Source organism: Haemaphysalis longicornis, unplaced genomic scaffold (assembly GCF_048455015.1).
Source record: "Haemaphysalis longicornis isolate Haplotype H1 unplaced genomic scaffold, Haemaphysalis longicornis Haplotype H1 scaffold_10, whole genome shotgun sequence".
NCBI lineage: Eukaryota > Metazoa > Arthropoda > Arachnida > Ixodida > Ixodidae > Haemaphysalis > Haemaphysalis longicornis.
The window spans coordinates 114,335,974-114,354,222 of NW_027526204.1; the positions used below are offsets into that span (position 1 = coordinate 114,335,974).

The 18,249-nt window shown below is 50.0% G+C and overlaps 1 protein-coding gene across 1 annotated transcript in view; it reads left to right on the plus strand.

Annotated features, from left to right (window-relative positions):
- The first annotated feature begins 5,550 nt into the window (after positions 1-5,550).
- Positions 5,551-18,249, plus strand: part of LOC144160043 (calcium-activated chloride channel regulator 1-like) — a 29,862-nt gene continuing 17,163 nt past the window's right edge. The window contains exon 1 of the mRNA XM_077691663.1: positions 5,551-5,806. Within this exon, the coding sequence (XP_077547789.1) occupies positions 5,551-5,806 (256 nt within the window). The remainder of the gene's footprint in view (positions 5,807-18,249) is intronic.

Here is an 18,249-nt window from a genome sequence, read left to right on the forward strand (position 1 = left end):
GTTCCGCTAATCTGGCCCGGAGTCGGCGGCGGTGTTTACCAGCTCGCCACCTTCGTTCAATACTTCTATAAGCTTCCCAGAGATGGTGGAGGCGAGTATCAACAACGTCGCTTGGAATTTCATGTTCGAGGGGTTTGTCTTGAGATCGTTTAGTTGTTAAAAGTCCGGCGATCCAAGTGGTCAGAGAGGTGGCATCGATGCTTGTTGGTGGCGGGATCTGCTCACTTTCTGTACGGAACTGGTGCCAGTCAGTAATATACTGCTGACGCGGTTTCGATGCAAGCGAGTGGATGGGTTGGAGGTCCAATGCAATGATAAAGTGATCGCTGCCTAGCGAATGAGGTGTGCTGTGCCAGCGTAAGCAATGGATGTTGCGGGAGAAAGAGAGATCAGGCATGGTATCGCGTTGCACACTGTTTCCCATGCGCGTGGGGGTGGTCGGGTCAGATTCAATCGTTAGACGTTTGGTTTGGACAAGGTCCCACAGACGGCGGCCTTTGGGTGTGGTGCGATGGTACCCCCAAGCGAGATGGGGAGCATTAAAATCACCAAGGATTAGCAGGGGATGATGCTGTGCTGCTCGGATGGCATGAGTAAAGAGGGAGCTAAAGTTGTGAGCTGTGGCTTTGGGGCTACTGTAAACATTCAATACGTAGAGGCGAAGGGCTTGCCGAGCAGGAGGATATAGAATAATAAAATCATGTGGTATGTCCGTACCCTCAATGGGAGTGGACTCAACAGAGACGTTGCGGTGCACGAGGGTAGCAGTGAATGGGTTGTTAGGGGATTGTATGGTTTGATAGCCCGTGAGTTTTACTTTGAGCCCTGGTTCCTGAAGCGCAATGATGGTGGGACTGGGGTCGTGAGTGGATATGTGCATTTGCAGGTTGTGGCGCTTTTTACCAAAACCTCTGCAGTTCCACTGCCAGACTAGAATTTTAAGTTTAGATTTGCTCATTGTCAAAATCAGAAGGGGGGAGGGGGACTTCTTGTGGGGTCGGGGCTAGGTTAGCATTTGTTGTGAGCGCCCGCACGCAAGACTGTATTTCTCCGCGAAGTTCTGTAATAGCAGCTTGTAAGGCGTTTTGGGTGCTTACTAGAGTTTGGTGTAACTGAAGATATTCCTGCCTTTGATTAGTTAAAGCCTGTTCAATGGAGCCGAGGCGGTCATTCGTTGCGTTATCGATATGAGTTTGGGGGAGTTCTGGTGGCGGGGCCTTACGTTTGTGGGGAGGGGCTTGGGATGCTTCAAGCTCCATGTCGGTGTCGGAAGGCGTGGGGGGCGCGGGAGGTGCGTTGGTATTGGGTGTGGCGAGAGTGTTGCGGAGAGCGAGGTTTTCCTGTTTGAGGAGGATATTTTCTTGGCGTAGCTGTGCAATCTCGGCGCGTATTGCCTGTAGTTCTCGAATGAGGTCTGGGGAATAGTGGGGTGCATTTGGAGGTGGGGGATTGTTGGGAGGCAGACGTGGGCGGCTCACCTGGAAATGTTGAGGGTCTTGCTCTGTTTGTTGTTGGCCGGTGGATGTTGTAGCCGTGTGGCGTAGGTTAGTCGTCAGGACGGAAGAGTTTGCACTCTGTTGCATCGATGAGGTAGTCGGCCCTCCAGTTGGCAGCTGCTTCCAAGGCTTGCCCTGTCCCTCTGAAGGTTTCTCTCGGTCTTTAGTGCTCCAGGCGTGGCGCGCAGGATGGTTGGCGCAGGTTCCGCGGTCGAGGCCAGGAAAATCGGCGGGGCTGTCATTCGGAGTCTTGGCTGATTTCACTTGTTCCGAGACCACCTGAGCGTACGATGGTGGTCGCTTGCGGGGTTGGAAGCGTCGTGGACAGTCTGCAGAGCCCGTGAGATGAGGGCCCTCGCACACTACGCACCGGTGAGTGCACGGGTGGTTCTCCGATGGATTCGTGATGCCGCAACTGGAGCAGCGCGGGGGGGATTTGATGTTTGGGCACACATCTTGCCGGTGCCCAGCTTGCCAGCACGCTGTGCATGCTTCCGTCTTGCGGCGAAATGGCTTGCACCGGTACGTCGCTGCCCTATATCGCACCCAGAAAGGGACTCGGTGGCCGTCGAACAAGATTTGAACTATGTTGGAGGTGTTCAGGCGTTTAACGTCAAGGATCGGTAAGTCTGGGTTATAATTCAAAATACTGTCCTGCACTTGTTCCGGGGTGTCGTCTTCGGGAACATTGAAGATAACTCCCGTGATGGTATTAGCTGGCGCGGACACATGGGCGGCTACTTCATACTGGTGACCGCGAAGCTCGAGGAACCTAATTCCGGCGTACCGGGTGGCACGGTCTTCTGACGGTGTGCTAATAAGGAGGTAATTAGCCACACAGTGTACCCGAATTTGGTCTTCACGGTTCAGCGCCACTCCTGCTTGGGTCTGGATTGCATCGGCTAGAGTGGCTTGCGCTACAGACGACAGTGCAATTCCTCCTCGAGGGCGAAGGACGATTTTAACATCAGACTCCGGGAGAGGCGAAGCCGGCGGCGGGCGACGCTGGGGACGCTTTTTGTCTTGCTTGGGTGCACGCGCGGCGCTCGAGGTGTTCATGGCTGCAGTAGACGCACGTGCTTGGTCTCGTAAGGCGTGTTGCCGGTGGCGGATCGTAGCCCACCCGGGCTGCTCGAGTTCTTCGGGGTCGATGTCGTCTCCTTCCACGATGTTTTCCATGACGGGTATTACGCTGAGCGGCGATGCGCCGGAGCTGGCGCGGCCGCTTGCAGATGTTGCGCCGGCGACGACAGCGGCTTCACTAGGCCTTACAATATAGTCATTCATTCGTTCATTTCAAAATTTCGTCCGACTAATTATTTCCATTTACGTTATCATAACGAATACATTTGGAACCTTTGTGAATGCTGCAATATTGTGAAAATGCAGGGCGTTACATGGTTCGCCATTTCCTGTAATTTTTTAATATTTTTCTTATCTTTTTAGTTTGTCAAAATTTCGTTCGACAAAATATCTGCATTTACGCTATTGCAACGATTAGAGGTTAAACTTTCGAAAATATGCATTATTATGGAAATGCCATGCGTTATACGTTTTGCCTTTTTCTGTAATTTTAATCGTTTTTTTCCAAAATTTAGTCTGACCTATTATCTCCATTTGCGCTATTATGACGATTACAGGTGAAACTTTTCCAAAATCTGTATTATTATGGAAATGCCATGCGCTATACGTTTTGCCTTTTTGTGTAATTTTTTTTTTCAAAAGTTCGTCCGACCAATTATCACCATTTACGTTATTGTAACGATTACATTTGGAACTTTTTGGAAATCTGCAATATTGTGGAAATGCTTGGCGTTACACCGTTCGCAATTTTCCGTAATTATTTGATATTTTCTTACATTTTTAGTTCGTCAAAATTTCTTTGGTCCTGTTATCTCCATTTACTCTATTACAACGATTAGATGTGAGACTTTCGCGAAATCTACATTATCGTGGGAATGCAAGGCGTTACAGGGTTCTCCATTTCCCGTTTTTTCGTGTGTTTCTTATTTGTTAGTTTTTCAAAATTTTGTTCTACCACTTACCACCATTTACGCTATTATCGCGGTTACAGCTCAATCACTCCAAGCTACTAATATGAGCTTGAATAAAGTTTTCAAGCTTTCCCCTTGCCCCCCAAATATCCGAGCATTAGTGACTGCGGCCATTAGGGCAGGAAAAACAACCGCAAATGAGTGGCAGCGCTGCAGCCGGGTCCGATGGTTTAGCTAAGAAAAAGGGCTCCTCTTACATTCGATTTGACCTTAAGTGCAAATTCTTCACTAACTTCTATTTTCTTATTGCTTACATTATCTTCGCATAATTTGTATCTTGCCCTTACCTGGCCTTAGCTTTTCTACAAGCGTAGGCATGGGCAGCTTACAACTTCAGTGAAGCGAAGTCAGCTTCGAAGATAATTCGATTTTGTAGATTTTACGAAGTTGACAGAGTCAACGAACAAACTAAAACCACATTTTTCCGGGCGTAAGTCTTGTTGGGGCTCAGTTTTCACTGCGTGATCGAACTGCGGCGATCCGCGGGCGTTCGGCCGGCCGATTGTGTCGGAGCTGTGGTCGGCAGTCGGCGTTCGGCTGGCCGATTTTGTCGAAGATGTGGTCGGCGGTCGGCGATTTTCGCAGTAGGCGCACTGAACCGATGAAGCCTCAGGGAGGAGCCATGGAACTCGTGTGGGTACCGGCTCACTCGAAGGTGGAAGGCAACGCCCTCGCCGACCACCACGCCCGAGAACTGTCCGTCCGGGCCGAGGACGAGCCGGCTGAGCTACCGCATCCCGTGACGAGCTTTAAAGACATAACTCGGATGTACAGATACGCGAGGGGCAAACTTCCCGAACCGCACCCGCAGTTAACCAGGCAACAGCAAACGATCCTACGGCGCACGCAGGCGGGATCGCTAGCGCATCCCGTTCTGTTACGCCGAATGTACCCGGCGCAGCACGACACCCTCTGCCCTTTCTGCAAAATGGAAAGACGCACTCTGGCACACATAGTCGAGTGCAAAGACCTCAAGAACCCCCCACCTCCTCTTCACCGAACACCCCCAATCCCCAACCCCCCGAGCGATGGGAGACCTTGTTGTCCAGCCCCGCCCTGCCAACTCATCTCGCACTGACGGCCAGGGGCCAGGAGTTGCTGGAGACATATGGGTCCCGTGAATAGGGAACCATCCGGTCTGGTGCCTGCGCGCACCATCGAATTGTCGAGCTCAGTAAAGCTGATTCTCTTTCTCTCTCTCGATCGGGAAGAGTAAGCGTCATAAAAAAAAACGTCATAGAAGACCGTTAAAGAGATGCATTATGCAGGGCAGCACTTTCGAATTGATTTTTCTACTAAATGAATCTACGTTAGCGTACACTGAGTGGTCGAAACAAACCCTAAGGACTCCGGACTTATTTTGCACAAGTAATGTCACAAATTTACAAATCACTGCACTGTCATTTTAGGGTATCGAATAGCAAAGCTGCACACGACGGTACGAAAGTATGAGTGCACTTACATCCCATTTTCGATTAGTTTTTTTTCCTGGCGGCATCGTCGTCGCCGTCTGGACTCCGTCTTTTGCTCTCGGCACCGAAGCCACATGACATAACCCGTTCCATGCGTTACTTTTCTCCACGCAGATTGTGTACGAAGAGGTGCTATTCCACAGGAAGTATGAAAAACGCTTCTATATCGATAGCGAATTGAACGACACATTATATGTCGCCATTCAACCTGACCGCCGCAAAGTACATTTGAAGGTGAAGGCGTGGCTGGTGAATCCCAGGGGACGAGTGTGCCAAGAGTGCCATGAAACACTTGATGGTACCCGCATCATCATCACCATTCCCCCGCATGAGGTAACGTAAATTTTCGCGTACTCCTGCTAGGATTCGGAAAAATTTCATGTAGGATTTCAAAGAAGCCTAACGTCACCAGCCATGTTTGTGTGGCGACGAAGACAATCGCGGCGTTTTGTTTATGTTTATCTATTTCTGTAATCTTTATCGGTCGCGTCAACGTTCTCGTCGTAGGAAGGATACTGGAAGCTGCACATGGAGTCCGAGAGCCCTGCCGCAATTAATTTGACCATCCAAGTCAAGTTCCTGGAAAGACGTGGCAACACGATTCGCGTCACTACCAAAGTCGGAAACCTACTCGTCGACCAGCCGTCCCAAGGGATCGTGTATGCGAAAGTTACCAAGGGCAAGCAAGTCGTGTTGAACGCCGCTGTTGGCGCCGTGGTGTCGGGTCACGATGTGCAAGGCCGGCTCCACGAGCTAAGGGTCCTGCTCCACGACGACGGACTAGGTACAGTGTCCAAGCTTGACGGCCATCCTTGAGCAGGCTAACATTGCAATATCAAGAAGTCGTCTTGGCATGCTCTAACGTTCATACCAGCATACTAGAAAGTGGTTTTGGCAAATTTTAATGTTCATACCAGCATATACTACCATTTTAACCGCGGAGCTGTTTAAACGCAAAAATTTCATCGCACGGGCGTGTGTTGTTTTTTTTTGCGTGTGTGAGCGTGTGGTTAAAGGCCCACATTTCGCAATTCTTTCCCCCATTTTCTGCGTAAAAATTCAGGGGAACTTGCGTTCATGCGCCAGACCTGAATGGCAAAGCTGCTGTAGGTGAGCATAATTGTTTATTAGCAGTGTGTGGTGCTAGTATCAGCGTCATATGCATAGAAGAGGGCGTCTTCTTCTTCACGGCGAGTGGCGGATGTGAAATCATCCTCGGCAATGTAGTCTTCCGCCAGCTCAACTGGCGAAGCTTGTACTGTCCCGCAAGGCTTGAAACATAGCGGAGCTGCAGGATTTATTTATACGGGAGCACTAAATCGCGACACACAGCATTTTTACAAGTTTGAAATTGTTTATATAAATGTTCGTTCGTTGCACTCAACTCTCCTAGTAGTAGTGATCGCCATAAGCGTCGATATCGTCGTGTTTCTAGTGCCAAGCGTTGCAGCGCGGTAGCGCTTGACGACAGCGCTGGAGTTTTAAGTGCGGAACACTTTTTAGACACTCGCCTTGTCGTTCTAGCTCGCTCGCTGGAACCAAGCATACCGCTACGGCGTTACGGTGTAGCCTGTCATGGTCCCTTCGCCACGGCGTAACCCAGAGGCTTCGAAAGCCAAGCGGTGTATATAGTCATAAGCGCTCGAAACTCGTGAACTGCTGGCGCTAAGCAGTGGCTTAGCTCGGCTATGCCAGGATCAACGCCGCCTGTATAATCCTTGCCTAACGCGTGAGCCAAACAGCCACTCTCCACTCTCCAAATGGCCAAACAGCCACTCTCCTGTTGCTCTCTCCTACCCTTTATCACTCCGTAGCCTTCCTACGAGCTTTCATGTCCACCAGCCAGTCTCGGAAAATATGCAAAATAGTTGGCAGTGTGTCTAGTGTTCCGCAGGCGGCGCTCACACACCTTTGAGGCAAGCTGACCGACGCACGCTGTAGAAGTGGGTGCAGTGTTCGCGGCTCGCGAGCAGTGACGTAAGGCGGAACGTCCGCTGGCGCGCGCCACATACCGGATGAGTTCCTGAACTAAGCGTCCCTACGACTCCCATTGGGAAGCGGGTGACGCGTTAGGCAATATTTATACAGGCGGCGTTGCCAGGATATACGTAGCATGAGCTAAGGTTCAGCTAGTTATTCTTAGCCTTCCTAGTTGTCTAGGATTAGCTGATTATCATGCACGCTGCTGCTTATCATCCAATCCAAATCCAATCCAAGCCGAGCCAAACCAATCCAATCCAATCCAGGGCAATGCAGTCAAATCCTCGCGCGTGCAAGCACGACATGGCAGTGCAACACCGGCACGTGCGGGAAGAAAAGCACAAAGAGAACAGAACTCCCGCTTGCGCAGTTTCAGGCAGGGGGCGCGCGAGCACTGCGAAGGCGGAAAATTTGAATTGCATGGGGTGGTAGCAGTAAGCGGATAACGGCGTTACAGTGCATTATGGCAAATCACTGCTATGCACTTGTGACAGCTTTAACATTGAGTGGAACGGCTTTAATTTTATTTTTAGGGGCGAAGCCCCTTAAGGGGTGGTGCTGTTAGCGTCTCCTTTCGTTGTCATCGTCGCAATCGTCATCTCATGTAGTCACGGTACTAAAACACCAGGGCACTCGTTCACGTCTCGCGGTAGAACGTAATGCGTAGTAATTAACACTGGGACGTCCGTTTACGTATCGCGCTAGAAGGCTTTATGCTTCAAAGACAAGAGACTCCGTTGGCAAAACGCCAAGGTGCCAAGAATACACTTATACACTGCAAGCTTCGCCCCTCCCCAGGCTCCACGTTGTGGAGATGGCCCGGGATTTTTAAGTGCAGAGCACTTTAGCCGCTCACCTTGTCGTCGTAGCTCGCTCGCTGGAGTCAAGCAGAGCAACAAAGCGTCCCGTGGTAACGCTGTCATTCGCGGGACGCCAGAGGCTTCGAAAGCCAAATAGTTCGTATAGTCATAAGCGTTCGAAACTCGTGAACCGTTGGCGCTTGTCCTACATATCCCCGTTGTTCAGCGCAAAGAAAACTGAAGGTACATTTCAGGCTAAATAAACGTAACTGACTGGCAGCGCCCGCGTCCATTTAGTTAGGAGCACTCGTTGGTTTGGTTTTTACGATAGTAAGCGAAAAAAGCGGCAGCGTAAGAAAACAATGGTGCGTTCGAAATGGCGCAAATCAGCTCCAGCATACAAAACAGAAATTAAAACATGCACAAAAAGAATAGACTCCCTCCCACTGGCGCAGTTTCAGGCAGGGGGCGCGCCAGCACTGCGAAGGCGGGAAAATTGAAATGCTTGGGGTGGTAGCAGTGAGCGGATAACGGCGACACTGCTCATTATGGCGAATCACATCTCTGCACTTCCGACAGCTTTCACATTCAGTGGAACGGCTTCAATTTCTGCTGAAGCCACTGCGCGAGCCGGGTACTAGGCAGTCGCCACGAGACACACGCTCATGAGAGCTCTGCATTATCTTGCTCCTCATTGTTTTTTTGCGCGTTGTTTGTTTGTTTTGCTAAAGCCATTTCGCGTTAAAGGAACACTCAGCGGTGGCCGCGACGTACGCGCTCACGAGAGCTCTGCATTATCTTGCTCCTCGCTGTTTTCTTGCGAGTTTTTTATTGTTTGTTTTGCTAAAGCAACTTCGCGTGAAGGGAACACTCGGCGGGGGCCGCGAGACACCCGCTCACGAGAGCTCTGCATTATCTTGCTCCTCGTTGTTTTCTTGCGAGTTTTTTTTTTGTTTCGTTTTTCGAAAGCCACTTTGCGTGAAGGGAACGACTGGCGGTGGCCGCGAGGCACGCGGTCACAATAGCTCTACATTATCTTGCTGCCCGTTGTTTTTTGCGAATTTTTTGCTTGTTTGTTTGCTAAAGCCACTTTGGCTAAGGAAATGCTCGGCGGTGGCCGCGAGGCACGCGCTCACGAGAGCTCTGCACTATCCTGTTCCTCGTTGTTTTTGCGAGTTTTTTTGCTTGTTTGTTTTGCTAAAGCCACTTCGCGTGAAGGAAACACTCGGCGGTGGCCGCGAGGCACGCACTCAAGAGAGCTCTGCATTATCTTGCTCCTCATTGTTTCTTGCGAGTTTTTTTTCTTGTTTGTTTTGCTAAAGCCACTTCGCGTGAAGGGAACACTCGGCGGTGGCCGCGAGGCATGCGCTCATGAGAGCTCTGCATTGTCTTGCTCCTGGTTGTTTTTTGCGAGTTTTTTTGTTTTGCTAAAGCCACTTCGCGTGGAGGGAACTCTCGGCGGTGGCCGCGAGGTACGCGCTCACGAGAACTCTGCATTATCTTGCTCCTCGTTGTTTTCTTGCGAGTTTTTTTGTTTGTTTCGTTTTTCGAAAGCCACTTTGCGTGAAGGGAACGTCTGGCGGTGGCCTCCAGGCACGCGGTCCCAATAGCTCTACATTATCTTGCTGCCCGTTGTTTTTTGCGAATTTTTTTGCTTGTTTGTTTTGCTAAAGCCACTTCGCGTGAAGGGAACGCTCGGCGGTGGCCGCGAGGTACGCGCTCACGAGAGCTCTGCATTATCTTGCTCCTCATTGTTTTTTGCGAGTTTTTTTTGTTTCGTTTTGCTAAAGCCACTTCGCGTGAAGATAACACTCGGCGGTGGCCGCGAGGCATGCGCTCATGAGAGCTCTGCATTGTCTTGCTCCTCGTTGTTTTTTGCGAGTTTTTTTGTTTTGCTAAAGCTACTTCGCATGGAGGGAACTCTCGGTGGTGGCCGCGAGGTACGTGCTCATGAGAGCTCTGCATTATCTCGCTCCTCGTTGTTTTCTTGCGAGTTTTTTTTGTTTGTTTGTTTGCTAAAGCCACTTCGGCTAAGGAAATGCTCGGCGGTGGCCGCGAGGCACGCGCTCACGAGAGCTCTGCATTATCTGGCTCCTCGTTGTTTTCTTGCGAGTTTTTTTGTTTCGTTTTTCGAAAGCCACTTTGCGTGAAGGGAACGACTGGCGGTGGCCGCGAGGCACGCGGTCACAATAGCTCTACATTATCTTGCTGCCCGTTGTTTTTTGCGAATTTTTTTGCTTGTTTGTTTGCTAAAGCTCGGCGGTGGCCGCGAGGCACGCGCTCACGAGAGCTCTGCACTATCCTGTTCCTCGTTGTTTTTGCGAGTTTTTTTTCTTGCTTGTTTTGCTAAAGCCACTTTGCGTGAAGGGAACGCTCGGCGGTGGCCGCGAGGCACGCACTCACGAGAGCTCTGCATTGTCTTGCTCTTCGTTGTATTTTGCGAATTTTTTTGCTTGTTTGTTTGCTAAAGCAACTTCGCGTAAGGGAATGCACGGCGGTGGCCGCGCTCACGAGAGCTCTTCATTATCTTGCTCCTCATTGTTTTTTGTGACTTTTTTGCTTGTTTGTTTTGCTAAAGCCACTTCGCGTGAAGGGAACGCTCGGCGGTGGCCGCGAGGTACGCGCTTACGAGAGCTCTGCATTATCTTGCTCCTCATTGTTTTTTGCGAGTTTTTTTTTGTTTGTTTCGTTATGCTAAGGCCACTTCGCGTGAAGGGAACACTCGGCGGTGGCCGCGAGGTACGCGCTCACAAGATCTCTGCATTATCTTTCTCCTCGTTGTTTTCTTGCGAGTTTTTTTGCTTGTTTGTTTGGCTAAAGCCACTTCGCGTGAAGGGAACGCTCGGCGGTGGCCGCGAGGTACGCGCTCACAAGAGCTCTGCATTATCTTTCTCCTCGTTGTTTTCTTGCGAGTTTTTTTTCTTGCTTGTTTTGCTAAAGGCACTTTGCGTGAAGGGAACGCTCGGCGGTGGCCGCGAGGCACGCACTCACGAGAGCTCTGCATTATCTTGCTCTTCGTTGTATTTTGCGAATTTTTTTGCTTGTTTGTTTGCTAAAGCAACTTCGCGTAAGGGAATGCTCGGCGGTGGCCGCGCTCACGAGAGCTCTGCATTATCTTGCTCCTCGTTGTTTTCTTGCGAGTTTGTTTGCTTGTTTGTTTTGCTAAAGCCACTTCGCGTGAAGGGAACGCTCGGCGGTGGCCGCGAGGTACGCGCTCACGAGAGCTCTGCATTATCTTGCTCCTAATTGTTTTTTGCGAGTTTTTTTTGTTTGTTTCGTTTTGCTAAAGCCACTTCGCGTGAAGGAAACACTCGACGGTGGCCGCGAGGCACGCGCTCACGAGATCTCTACATTATCTTGCTCCTCGTTGTTTTTTGCGAGTTTTTTTGTTTATTTTGCTAAAGCCACTTTGCGTGAAGGGAACGCTCGGCGGTGGCCGCGAGGCACGCGCTCACGAGAGCTCTGCATTATATAGCTCCTGGTTGTTTTTTGCGAGTTTTTTTGTTTGTTTTCCACTTCGCGTGAAGGGAGCAGTCGGCGGTGGCCGCGAGGCACACGATCACGAGAGCTCTGCATTATCTTGCTCGTCGTTTTTTGCGAGTTTTTTCTTTGGTTCGTTTTGGTGAAGCCACTTCGCGTGAAGGGAACACACGGCGGTGGCCTCGAGGCATGCGGTCACGAGAACTTGCATTATATTGCTCCTTGTTATTTTTTGCGAGTTTTTTCGTTTGTTTCGTTTTTCTAAAGCCACTTCGCGTGAAAAGAACACACGGCGGTGGCCGCGAGGCATGCGCTTACGAGACCTCTCCATTATCTTGTTCCTCGTTGTTTTCTTGTGAGTTTTTTTCGTTTGTTTCGTTTTGCTAAAGCCACTTCGCGTGAAGGGAACGCTCGGCGGTGGCCGCGAGGCACGCGCTCACAAGAGCTCTGCACTATATTGCTCCTTGTTGTTTTTTGCGAGTTTTTTGTTTTCCACTTCGCGTGAAGGGAACACTCGGCGGTGGCCGCGAGGTACGCGCTCACGAGAGCTCTGCATTATCTTGCTCCTCGTTGTTTTCTTGCGAGTTTTTTTGTTTGTTTTGCTAAAGCCACTTCACGTGAAGGGAACACTCGGCGGTGGCCGCGAGGCACGCGCTCACGAGAGCTATGGATTATCCGGCGCCTGGTTGTTTTTTGCGAGTTTTTTTGTTTGTTTTGCTAAAGCCACTTCGCGTGAAGGGAACACTCGGCGGTAACGGCGAGGCACGCGCTCACGAGAGCTCTTCATATTTGGGGCCTCATTGTTTGTTGCGAATTTTTTTTGCTTCGTTTTCTAAACCCACTTCACGTGAAGGGAACACTCGGTGGTGGCCGCAAGGTACGCGCTCACGAGAGCTCTGCATGATCTTGTTCCTCGTTGTTTTCTTGTGAGTTTTTTTTTTTTGTTTAGTTCTGCTAAAGCCACTTCGCGTGAAGGGAACGATCGGCGGTGGCAGCGAGGGACGCGCTCACAAGAGCTCTGCACTATGTTGCTCCTGGTTGTTTTTTGCGAGTTTTTTGTTTTCCACTTCGCGTGAAGAGAACACTCGGCGGTGGCCGCGAGGTACGCACTCACGAGAGCTCTGCATGATCTTGTTCCTGGTTGTTTTCTTGTGAGTTTTTTTCGTTTTTTTCGTTTTGCTAAAGGCACTTCACGTGAAGGGAACGCTCGGCAGTGGCCGCGATGCAGGCGCTCACGAGAGATCTGTATTAGCTTGCTCCTCGTTGTTTTTTGCGAGTTTTTTTGTTTGTTTTCCACTTCGCGTGAACGGAAAACTCGGCGGTGGCCGCAGGGCACACACTCACGAGAGCTCTGCATTATCTTGTTTGTTTTTTTTGCGAGTTTTTCGTTTGTTTGTTTTGCTAAAGCCACTTCGCGTGAAGAAAACACTCGGCGGTGGCCGCGAGGCACGCGCTCACGAGAGCTGTGCATTATCTTGTCCGCGTTGATTTTTGCGAGTTTTTTTGGCTTGTTTGTTTTGCTAAAGCCACTTCGCGTGAAGGGAACACACGGCGGTGGCCGCGAGGCATGCGCTCACGAGAGCTCTGCAGTATCTTGCTCTTCGTTGTTATTTGCGAGGTTTTTGTTTGTTTGTTTTGCTAAAGCCACTTCGCGTGAATGGAACACTCGGCGGTGGCCGCGAGGTACGCGCTCACAAGAGCTGGTCGTTTTTTGCGAGTTTTTTCGTTTGTTTCGTTTTGCTAAATCCACTTCGCGTGAAGGGAACACTCGGCGGGGGCCGCGAGGTACGCGCTCGCGAGAGGTCTGCATTATCTTGCTCCCCGTTGATTTCTTGCGAGTTTTTTCGTTTGTTTCGTTTTTCTAAAACCACTTCGCGTGAAAGGACCACTAGGCGGTGGCCGCGAGGCACGCGCTCACGAGAGCTCTGTAGTAGCTTGCGCCTAGTTGTTTTTTGCGAGTTTTTTGTTGGTTTTGCTAAAGCCACTTCACGTGAAGGGAACACTCGGCGGTGGCCGCGAGGCACGCGCTCACAGGGGCTCTGCATTATATGGCGACTCGTTGTTTTTTGCGAGTTTCTTCTTGTTTCGTTTTGCTAAACCAACTTCGGGTGAAGAGAACACTCAGCGGTGGCCGCGAAGCACGCTCTCACGAGAGCTATGGATTATCTGGCGCCTGGTTGTTTTTTGCGAGTTTTTTTTGCTTCGTTTTCTAAAGCCACTTCGCTTGAAGGGAACACTCGGTGGTGGCCGCGAGGTACGCGCTCACGAGAGCTCTGTATTACTTGCTCCTCATTGTTTTTTGTGAGTTTGTATGTTTGTTTTGCTAAAGCCACTTCGCGTGTAGGAACACTCAGCGGTGGCCTCGAGGCACGCGCTCACGAGAGCTCTCTATTACTTGCTCCTCGTTGTTTTTTGCGAGTTTTTTTGTTTGTTTTGCTAAAGCCACTTCGCGTGAAGGGAACACTCGGCGGTAACCGCGAGGTATGCGCTCACGAGAGCTCTGTATTAGCTTGGTCCGCGTTGTTTTTTGCGAGTGTTTTGTTTGTTTTGCTAAAGCCACTTCGCGTGAAGGAACACTCGGCGGCATGCGCTACGAGAGCTATGTATTAGCTTGCTCCTCGTTGTTTTTTGCGAGTTTTGTTTGTTTTGCTAAAGCACTTCGCATGAAGGGAACACTCGGCGGTGGCGGCGAGGCATGCGCTCACGAGAGCCCTGCATTATCTTGCTCCTCGTTGTTTTGCTGCGGTTTTTTTCGTTTGTTTCGTTTTCCTTAAGCCACTTCGCATGAAAGAAACACTCGGTGGTGGCCGCGAGGCACGCGCTCACGAGAGCTCTGCATTACCTTGCTCCTCATTGTTTTTTGCGAGTTTGTTTTGCTAAAGCTACTTCGCGTGAAGGGAACACTGAGCGGTTGCCGCGAGGCACGCGCTCACGAGAGTTCTGAATTATCTGGCGAGTTTTTTTGTTTGTTTTGCTAAGCCACTTCGCGTGAAGGGAACACTCGGCGGTGGCCGCGAGGCACGCGCTCACGAGAGCTCTTCATATCTGGTGCCTAATTGTTTTTTGCGAATTTTTTTTTGCTTCGTTTTCTAAAGCCACTTCGAGTGAAGGGAACACTCGGTGGTGGCCGCGAGGTACGCGCTCACGAGAGCTCTGTATTACTTGCTCCTCATTGTTTTTTGTGAGTTTGTATGTTTGTTTTGCTAAAGCCACTTCGCGTGCAGGGAACACTCAGCGTTGTCCGCGAGGCACGCGCTCACGAGAGCTCTCTATTACTTGCTCCTCGTTGTTTTTTGCGAGATTTTTTGTTTGTTTTGCTAAAGCCACTTCACGTGAAGGGAACACTCGGCGGTAACCGCGAGGTATGCGCTCACGAGAGCTCTGTATTAGCTTGGTCCGCGTTGTTTTTTGCGAGTGTTTTGTTTGTTTTGCTAAAGCCACTTCGCGTGAAGGAACACTCGGCGGTTACGCGAGGCATGCGCTACGAGAGCTCTGTATTAGCTTGCTCCTAGTTGGTTTTTGCGAGTTTTTTGTTTGTTTTGCTAAAGCCACTTCGCATGAAGGGAACACTCGGCGGTTGCGGCGAGGCATGCGCTCACGAGAGCCCTGCATTATCTTGGTCCTCGTTGTTTTTTGCGATTGTTTTTGTTTGTTTTGCTAAAGCGACTTCGCGTTAAAGGAACACTCGGCTGTGGCCGTGAGGTACGCGCTCACGAGAGCTCTGAATTATCTTGCTCCTCGTTGTTTTCTTGCGAGTTTTTTTCATTTGTTTCGTTTTGCTAAAGCCACTTCACGTGAAGGGAACGCTCGGCGGTGGCCGCGAGGTACGCGCTCACGAGAGCTGTGCATTATCTTGGTCCTCGTTGTTTTCTTGCGAGTTTTTTTCATTTGTTTCGTTTTGCTAAAGCCACTTCGCATGAAGGGAACACTCGGCGGTTGCGGCGAGGCATGCGCTCACGAGAGCCCTGCATTATCTTGGTCCTCGTTGTTTTTTGCGATTGTTTTTGTTTGTTTTGCTAAAGCGACTTCGCGTTAAAGGAACACTCGGCTGTGGCCGTGAGGTACGCGCTCACGAGAGCTCTGAATTATCTTGCTCCTCATTGTTTTTTGCGAGTTTTTCGTTTGTTTGTTTTGCTAAAGCCACTGCGCGTGAAGGGAACACTCGGCGGTGGCCGCGAGGCACGCGCTCACGAACGCACCCCATTTTCTTAGCATTTTCTCACTGGAATACCACACTTCCGGCTTGTATAACAGCTCCGCTGGTAAAAAATTACGGTTGCGTCCCTTCGTGCACAGACCCTGGAAGCGCGCTGTCCCTTCCCTTAGAGGTGTGCTGCTAAAATATACGAGTGCCAGCCCTCCATTTCTCTTCTCATTACCCGCTCTTTCCCCGCAAACACTATTGCTAAACCAAGACGCCAGATCCCTCGTGATCGGCGAGTGTCTGCGCTACAAGTCGATGCCTTTTTTCGAGCCCAGCGGTTTCAAGAGCGCCACCGCAGGTTATTATGCTGCTGCGGCACGACTTCGTTACGGCCTGCCCTTCTACGCACGGTTATTCTACGCCAGGTTATACGCAAGCGATGTTAGACCAGGGGCAACTACTGATTGCACAAGCTGAGTTTGCGGTGTTCCACCAGTAACAAAAAAGGACGTAGAGAAGGCACTCGAGGAAATTAAAAGAGGAAAGGCTGCAGATCACGACGACATATTTGTCGATCTTTTAAAAGAGGGAGAAAAGTATTGTACTGGAGGAGCTTGCCAGAGTTTTCAGAATGGTAAAGACTATAAAAGTGGCCAGCCTGGAAGAACACCGATTCACAAAGAGAAAGACAAAAACGCCTGTGAATTGCACGCCTGTCCTCCTACTTTCAATTGCATAAAAGCTGTTTGCCAAAGTAATAGTTAGCCGCATAAGTGACAACCTAGATTCCCATCTACCCAAAGAGCAGGCTGGATTTTGGAAAAGATACTCAACAACACATCACGATCGTATTGTCAATCAACCAATCACTCGAAAAATCCACAGAGTAAACGAGACCCCTTTTCGTAGCAAGAATAGGCCACAAAACCGCGTTTGATTCAGCACACACTGCAGCAGCGCTAGAATCATTAAAACACCAGATAATAGAGGAGACCTATATAAAGGGTGCACGGGCAGGATATTTCTTTACAAGCAAAGTTACAACGAATGCCGGATCCCGAACGCTGTTAGGCAGATACCATCCCACCAAAACTATTCACAGCGTGTCTGGATGGGGTATTCAGGAAGCTTCAGTGGGGAAACATGGGATTAAGGATAGGCGGGAAAATTTTGAACCATTTGAGGTTTGAGGACGACAGTCTTGCCAAGTGAGTGAGAACACCTGCAAACAATGCTCTAGTAATTAGCATCAGAAAGCAAGGCAGTGGAACAAAATATAACTATGAATGAATATAAAGTAATGATGAATAAACACCCTAAAAGCGTGCTTTTTAGCGTATGTAACAAAACGCTAGAAGTAGATGAGTACAGCTAAACCTGCTTTTAACGAACAGCGTGATTCAATGCTATTTGTTCTCTATACTGAGTAGTTCGATATAACCGAACCCGCTTATAACGTACTTGAGTATCAAATTTGTCAGAAGCAGTGTGACCAATTGGTGGAAAACGTGATGACGACAGAGAGGCCATGAATAGTAATCTACTCCAAAAGAAATTCTTTGCAGAGAAATGTACACCTATTTGGAGCAGGCAGGGATTTTTCTCCCGAACACAGCGTTTAGCGCCGTAAGTGAGAATCGCGTTCTCGACAGTCCACATAATTTCGACGAACTCCATTCCACTTCCCCATGTTTCGGCGCAGTATCGCCGACGCACATCGGGATCAGAACGGGCTCATCGTAACGGCGAGCGAGGACTGCCGGAGTCGGGAAAACAGCCTAGCATGCTGACCGTTTTTTTTTCCCTCCTTCCTAAAGCGTCGCGGCTTTCAGTAATCGCGGCTTCCTAAACTAAGTTCTCGGCTCACTGGGATAAGACAGCCACCCACTTTTATGCTCACTATATTAACATTTATCCTCATCATCCTCATCATCCTCATCATCGTAAAGACCAATGGGTCTGGAGCTGCCCGCACGCACTTGATAACGTGGCAGGAAGCTGACAAGGAAGGCGCGCATTGGTGCCGCCGCTACGCTTCACGAAAGCGCGGGCGGGCAGCGCGGCGGCCCGGAGGTTAGGCGCAGCCGACTCGCGCTGTCTGGCGTTCGGTGACCACCGATCGCGGGCGCTCAGAGTTTGATACAGTCGAACACGGATATATCGAACTCCAAGGGGATCGCGAAATAGTTCGATATATGAAAAATTCGATATAAAAATATGGGCTCTGAGACCTCACCTATGGCGGACGATCACTTACCGATCGTCGCATTCAAGAATGACAACTAATTGCGCACTCACGACGAACCAGGACGCTTTATTTCCGTGAAAAAAATCGCTGATCTTGGCCTGCTTCTTCGTCTTGGAAACGAAATTAAAGACGCTGGTCTCGATCTTCTCGAGGCTGCACAACTAGAAAACTCCAGCAGTACGCTGCGCCTTCGCACACCATGCACAACACGCACGCAAAAGAAGAACAGCGCGCACGTACCACAAGAACTTTGAAGGTAACGATTCCAAGGCTCTCTGAACGGACTCCAACAAAGAGCTCGCGATGGTCATCTCCGAGAGAAACAATGATCTCCGAAAGGTGCCGGATAACTCGCCAAACAGCAGCAACAGCAGCAAAATGCAAAAGAAGGAGGAGGCCGCCAGCGCCTTTGTTCCCTCTTCCCTTTCCCGAGACGACATCGGGGGAAGACAGACCCAGAGAGAGAGAGAAAACAAAACTATTTTTCGGCAAGCCGGGGAACATACGCAGGCGCAAAAAAAAAAAAAAAAAGGGGGACGTGCGCATTCGGGGCATCCCTACCTCGCACTGTCACA